This window comes from Mirounga angustirostris, unplaced genomic scaffold (genome assembly GCF_029215605.1).
Source record: "Mirounga angustirostris isolate CCGP_5_RB_7025 unplaced genomic scaffold, mMirAng1.0.hap1 SCAF_8, whole genome shotgun sequence".
In the NCBI taxonomy this organism is placed as follows: domain Eukaryota; kingdom Metazoa; phylum Chordata; class Mammalia; order Carnivora; family Phocidae; genus Mirounga; species Mirounga angustirostris.
The window spans coordinates 508420-515801 of NW_026991716.1; the positions used below are offsets into that span (position 1 = coordinate 508420).

General features: G+C 48.3%; 1 protein-coding gene across 1 annotated transcript; it reads right to left on the reverse strand.

The window, feature by feature from the left end:
• Nucleotides 1–394: 394 nt before the first annotated feature.
• LOC123837147 (putative olfactory receptor 2I1) lies at nt 395–1454 on the reverse strand. The gene is given in 6 exon segments (XM_064598043.1): nt 395–654; nt 657–725; nt 728–796; nt 799–972; nt 975–1360; nt 1447–1454. Coding segments are annotated over 6 exon segments (966 nt in total).
• Nucleotides 1455–7382: the final 5928 nt, after the last annotated feature.

Consider the following 7382-nt stretch of genomic DNA (forward strand, 5'->3'; position numbering starts at 1 on the left):
TGGGAGAGAGTGAACGTTAACTGTCCTGTCATACATGATCTTACCAGCATATGGACCCTTCAGGAGTGGTCACAGTACGCCCTGAGGATGGGGAAGGTCCTCTCGAAATCATGCCTTCTCTCTTCATCAGCTTAGGAGAAAGCCTGAAGGCCACTTCCCCCTCCCTGAACCTGTACATAGCGAGGGTAGAGGGATTTGCCCTCAAGCACAGGAACATTTCCTGAGCAGAGGATGGGACCTCCCCAGTGACCTTGGACTCCCTGAGGACAAATCTTGCAGATTCTCACACGGAAATGGGCACGCTAAGGCTAACTGCCTTCCCAATGGGCACTCCCATCCGTGGGCCCTGGGCTAACACTTTCTTCCCTACCCCCCCCCCCCCACCCTCCCGCACTCACCGTCCAGCCTGCCCTCTCCCCAGACTCCCCAGGAGCTTCCTGGCTGCCCCCTTCACTTCCTCGTTCCTGAGGGTGCAGGTGAGCGGGTTGGGGGCCGGGGTGACCACGGTGTAGAAGAGCGAAACGAACTTGCCCCGCGCCCGGTCGTGGCGGCGCGTGGGCTGTAGGCAGGTGTCCATGGCCGAGCCACAGAAGAGGCAGACGGCGGTCAGGTGCGGCCCACGCGTGCCCACCGCTTTCCTGCGGCCGCCCGGGACCGCAGGCCCCAGATGGCGCGGGCCACGGCGCCACACGAGGCCAGGAGGACGGCGGCGGGCAGCAGCAGGGGACCGCGCGCGCAGCGAGCCCCCGGCGCTCGGTGGCACCGCGGCCGCCACCGCAGGCCCGCGGCAGCAGCGGTCCCGCGGGTGGGGTGTGCAGAGCGGCCGCGCGGCCAGCAGCGCGCTCTGCCAGCTGAGGTGGCCGGGCCGCCCAGCCAGCGGGTGGCGCACGGCGGCCGCGCGGTCCAGCGCCATCACCGCCGGCGGCGGGCGCTCCACCGAGCCCAGCGCAGGCCATGTGCACAGCTGGGCGGGCAGCCCGCGCGCTGCAGCCGCAGCTCGGCGCCGCACAGGCTGGCCAGCAGCGCGGGCGCCACGCTCGTGGTGAAGCCCGCGTCCACCAGCGCCAGGTGGCACAGGAGGTAGCACGTGGGTGTGTGCAGGCTCGGGTCGCGCACGGCCAGCAGCGTGAGGGTCGAGCTGCCCGCCAGGCTCAGGAGGTAGCAGAGCAGGACGCGGGCGAGGAGGACGGGCTGCAGCGCGGGCCAGTCGGAGAAACCCGGCAGGAGGAAGCGCCCCTCGGCGCTGTGGTCGGCCTGCGGGAGGAAACTCCGAGTGTCTGCAAGGACGCAGAAGGAAAGGGTGACTTTGCCCCTGCAAGCGAAGGGGAGCCCGGGAGCCCGGGGCGTGGCGGGCGGGGAACTGGATGGAGCGAGGGGGCAGGATGGGAGCGCACCTCGCTATCTCATTTACAGACCTGAGCCCTGACTTTGGGAAGCTAGCACTACCTTCGCATAGCTTAGCTGATGTATTCAGCAGGCCCTTTGGGGGAGAAAGAATCTCCACTTTGTAGAAGAACAAACTTAGATTCGGAAAGGGGAGATTGCCCAAGGTCACAGCTAGTGAGTGGCCCTGTGCGGCTCGTGGTCAGGCTTGTTTCCTTTCCATATCAGTGCCTTTTCGGCTGCTTCCCGGGTTCTGATGGTACTCCTGGGGGCCAGAGTAGAAATCTGATCTTCCTCCCAAAGAACAGTCCTTCATATTTTTGAAGACAGATTTCCCCCTGAGCTTCCCTCCCCTTCTTCTAAAGTGTGTAGTGCCTAAGAATAAGTGTAATACCCTAGGCTTGGTAGAACCAACACTTGGTAGCTTAGAACTATATCACCTTCTTTGTTTCAGGGGCTCTACTTCTGTGAATACAACCATTAGCTGACTACTGAGTGTCAATCTGTGGGGAATCTCTCTTCTAGGCGCCACCAATGTCCATGCCCCTCCTGCTTCTCCCTGGTGTGATGGTCATGATCTACGGGCCTTGAAACCCACAGTCGTCTGGCAGAACACCAAGCTAGAAGCCAGGAGCCCTGGGTCCCACCTAGTATAACTGCCTTTGGCCAGGTGGATTATTTGATATGGAGAAGTAACTGCATTTCCCTTTGCCTCTGTGTTTCCATGTGTAAGAGGAGTCGTCTGAATTAGATAACCTCCAGGGCTCCTGGATTATCCCCCAGCTCTCATTGCAAAAAGAGTATTTGTCATTTGAATTAAAAGGGGACCCGACACAGAAGCCTTTTACCCTGGAAGAGTGATGCTGAGTCACATTTCCTAATGGTACAGAAACCATATGGTTGATGTGATGACTAAATATTACAGTGAAATCGGTACTTCACCTTTCCTGGCAGGTATCAGGAAACAGATAAACTTCATATTCACTATTCTGAGTTTAAAAATCATAACCCCCTGGGTGCCTGGGTGGCTCAGTCATTAAGCGTCTGCCTTCAGCTCAGGTCATGATCTCAGGGTCCTGGGATCGAGCCCCACATCGGGCTCCCTGCTCGGCAGGAAGCCTGCTTCTCGCTCTCCCACTCCCCCTGCTTGTGTTCCCTCTCTCGCTGTGTCTCTTTCTGTCAAATAAATAAAATCTTAAAAAAAAATAAAATCATAATCCCTTATTTTTTTATTTTTCAGGAAAATCTCTTTTCCCCCCAGAGAACATCATGCTTATATGGTTCAGTTTATGCTCATTAAGCAGAACAGGTGTTCATGGTGTGACTGAGACCAAGGGCTGGGACGTCAGACTGCGTGAGTTCGCCTTGGTGCTGCCATTTCCCAGCTGAACAACCCTGGGCATGTGGCTTAACCTCTCTGTGGCTCAGTTCCCTCACTTGAAAGTGGAATTGGTTAAGTGGGTTAAGCACGGAAAGCTCTTGGAACAGTGCCTGGCACAGAGTAGGTGTTTAGTAAATGCTCAGTCTTATCATCCCTATTTCACACATCAGGGGAGGTTTGCAGAGAGCTCCTACACCAGTTAGTGGCAGAACCAGTGTGTGAGTTTGTCTCCTTTCATTTATTAACTCTGGTCTTTAGTCACCTGAAAGTGAGGCAATACTCCTATTTTAAGACTATAGGCGGGCAGTTGAGGTTAAATAACTTGCCCAAGGTCACACTGTTTGTAAGTGCTTATCAGGATCTCAACCCAAATCTCACTAATTCCCAGAACCTTGCTTTATATATATGTATATACATTTAAGCCAGCTCTGCTATGCCAGAGGCTGTGGAGGATAATGTACGTACAAATCCTGATCTTGCTCTCTAGATAACTGTAGAGCATTGGGGTCATCCTGGAGATGAACACAGGCAAGAGCTGACATTCAGGCTTATGGCCCAATGGTGCTAGAGGTGTTATTCTAAAAAGTCCAATTTTCTAATTCTGTGATCACGTAGACACACACCCGCTCAGCCAGGCGAGCCCTGAACAGTTCCCCTCCAAACACGCCAAACCCTGAACACAGGCACACAATAATAAAATCACACAAACAATACCTGTACTCCATGGAGGCACGCATTCCCAAATACTTACTCAGACACATACATACACATACACGTCCCCCCGTAATTCCCCCGAAGCATCCAGAAGGCAAATCTGTTGTAAAAATATTCTAGGATGTGTCCCCAAACCTCATTCGGTATTCTAGAATATGCCCCGCATCTGTAAGACCATTTTCCTACCTTCATGTCCGAGTCTCTGGCACTGATATTCAGCCCTTCAATTGGTCTGTTGTTTCTACTCTGGATGCTCAGAGTTTGAAATGGCAGTGGGAGGGGTGAAAGACAGAGCTAAGGGCATGACTGTTGATTTCGAGAATGGGTGCCTGAGATCAGAGCCAGGTCCTTCCCTTGGGGGTGGGAGCCCCCTCGCTTGTCAGCAGAGGAACGAATACAATGTCTTTGGCAAAGAAGCCAGCCCAGTCTGAGAAGCACTGAGATTTGGGCAGAGGGGCGGTGTCTGTTCCTGGAGAGCCCTGCACCAGGGTCTAGACTAGGCAAGGACTTGAGTCTTGGGCTGGTAGCAGGTCCACAGGAGCTGCTGCTGGCCGCGGAAATAGGCTTCCTGATTCTAGAGGGCACAGCAGTTGTTGAGTAGGGATGTTGATGATGAGCCGCTCCCTGGAGAGGAAGCGGGGGAATCCACTTTCCCTGTTATTGAGAAGAGAGGATGGGGCCCTGGGGAATCCATGCGCCATGCACATAATTAGCACCTGTGTGGAATTGTCCAGAGAAGAGTCCCCCAGGGCAAGGAGGGGAACATTCTGGAGGGAAAGGCCCTTGAGGGTGGTGTGTCCCTGGCAGTGTGGAGACCAGAGGCAGCACCGGGCTTCCTCCCCATCACTTGTACTCCTAGCATTTAAGTGGTTTAGGGTTTCCTTCTGGGAATGAGGGACCATGAGCAGCTGGATAACCTCAGTGACACTCAGGGTCAGTATGAAAACGGGGCAGACAGCCCTTGTCTGTGGGAGAGGTTTGAGGTCTGGCAACGTCATCCAGTTCTGACCCTCTTGTCATCGGCTTTTGCCGCCACCCCTTCTTGTGGCTGCCTCTGCTTTGTCCCTGGCTCAGCCCCTCTCCCAGGACTGCCTGTCCTAATTCTTTTTTTTTTTAATTTATTTTTTTTCACTTTTTGAATCCATTTTTATTTCTTTTTAATTTAAATCAATTAGCCAACATATAGTACATCATAATTTTCAGAAGTAGAGTTCAATAATTCATCAGTTGGGTATAACACCAGGTGCTCATCACATCACAGGCCTAACACCCAGTTACTCCATCCCCCCAGCCACCTCCCATCCAGCAACCTTCAGTTTGTTTCCTAGAGTTAATAGTCTCTCATGGTTTTCATCTTATTTTATTTTTCCCTCCCTTCCCTTATGGTCCTCTGTGCTGTTTCCTATATTCCACATATGAGTGAAACCATATGATAATTGTCTTTCTCTGATTGACTTATTTCACTTAGCATAATACCCTCCAGTTCCATCCACGTCGATGTAAATGGTAGGTATTCATTCTTTCTGATGGCTGAGTAATATTCCATTGTATATATGAACTACATCTTCTTTATCCATTCATCTGTTGAAGGACATCTCAGCTCCATCTATAGTTTTGCTATTGTGGGTATTGTTGCTATGAACATTGGGGTGCACATGCCCCTTCTTTTCACTACATTTGTATCTTTGGGGTAAATACCCAGTAGTGCAATTGCTGGGTTGTAGGGTAGCTCTATTTTTAACTTTTTGAGGAACCTCCATACCGTTTTCCAGAGTGGCTGTACCAACTTGCGTTCCCACCAACAGTGTAAGAAGGTTCCCCTTTCTCCACATCCTCACCAACACTTGTTATTTCCTGTCTTATTAATTTTGCCATTTTAACTGGTATAAAGTGCTATCTCACTGTGGTTTTGATTTGGATTTCCCTGATGGCTAGTGGTGTGGAGCATTTTTCATGTGTCTGTTAGCCATTTGGATGTCTTCTTTGGAGAAAGGTCTGTTCATGTCTTCTGCCCATTTCTTGACTGGATTCTTTGTGTTTTTGGGTGTTGAGTTTGAGAAGTTATTTATAGATCTTGGAAAGCAGCCCTTTATCTGTAATGTCATTTGCAAATATCTTCTCTCATTCTGTGGGTTGCCTCTTAGTTTTGTTGACTGCTTCCTTTGCTGTGCAGAAGCTTTTTATCTTGAGGAAGTCCCAATAGCTCATTTTTGCTTTTATTTCCCTTGCCTTTGGAGACCTGTCTTGAAAGAAGTTGTTGCAGCCGAGGTCTAAGAGGTTACTGCCTGTGTTCTCCTATAGGATTTTGATGGCTTCCTGTCTCACATTGAAGTGTTTCATCCATTTTGAGTTTATTTTTGTGTGTGGTGTAAGGAAATGGTCCAGTTTCATTCTTCTGCATGTGGCTGTCCAGTTTTCCCAGCACCATTTATTGAAGAGCCTGTCTTTTTTCCATTGGATATTCTTTCCTGCTTTGTTGAAGATTAGTTGACCATAGAATTGAGGGCCTATTTCTGGGCTCTCTATTCTGTTCCATTGATCTATATGTCTGTTTTTGTGCCAATACCATGCTGTCTTGATGATCACAGCTTTGTAATATAGATTGAAGTTAGGCAACGTGATGCCCCCAGCTTTGGTTTTCTTTTTCAACATTTCTCTGGGTATTCGGGGGCTTTTCTGGTTCCATACAAATTTTAGGATTATTTGTTCCAGCTCTGTGGAAATTGTCAGTGGTATTTCTATAGGGATGGCATTGAATGTGTAGATTGCTCTGGGTAGCATAGACATTTTAATGATGTTTATTCTTCTACTCCATGAACATGGAATATTTTTCCATCTCTTTGTGTCTTCCTCCATTTCTTTCCTAAGTGTTCTGTAGTTTTTAGAGTATAGATCCTTAACCTCTTTGGTTAGGTTTATTCCGAGCTATCTTATGATTTTTGGTGCTATTGTAAATGGGATCCATTCCTTAATTTCTCTTTCTTCAGCCTCCTTGTTTGTGTATAGAAAAGCAACTGATTTCTGTGCATTGATTTTGTATCCTGCCAAATTGCTGAATTGCTGTATGAGTTCTAGCAATTTTGGAGTGGAGTCTTTTGGGTTTTCCACATAAAGTATCTTGTCATCTGGGAAGAGTGAGAGTTTGACTTGTTTTGCCAATTTGAATGCCTTTTATTTCTTTTTGTTGTCTGGTCCAGTCTGTCATTCAAAGCCCTTGTTTCCTTGTTGATCTGCTGCTTAGATTATCTCTCCTTTGCTGTGAATGAGGTGTTGAAGCCCTACTATTATTCTATTATTATTAATGTGTTTCTTCACTCTGATTATTAATTGGTTGATATAATTGGCTGTTCCCAAGAGACAAATATTTATAATTTTTTGATCTTCTTTTGGATAGACCCTTTAAGTATGATATAGTGTCCTTCTTCATCCCTTATTACAGTCTTTGGTTTAAAATCTAATTTGTCTGATATAAGTATTGCTACCCCAGCTTTCTTTTGATGTCAATTAGCAAGATACATGGTTCTCCACCCTCACTTTAAATCTGGAGGTGTCATTGGGTCTAAAATGAGTCTCTTGTAGACAGTGTATTCATGGGTTTTGTTTTTTTATCCATTGTGATATCCTTTGTTTTTTGATTAGAGCAATTAGCCCATTTATATTCTGAATAACTATTGAAAGATATGAATTTCATGCCATCATATTGCCTCTAAAATCCCTTTTTTTCTGTAGATTGTCTCTGTTTCTTTCTCATCTATGTGACTCTTGGGCTCTCTCTTTGCTTACACAATACCCTTTAATATTTCTTGCAGGGCTGGTTTAAGGGTCACATATTCTTTTAGTTTCTGTTTGTCCTGGAAGCTCTTTATCTCCCCTTCCATTCTGATGACAGACTTGCTGGATAAAC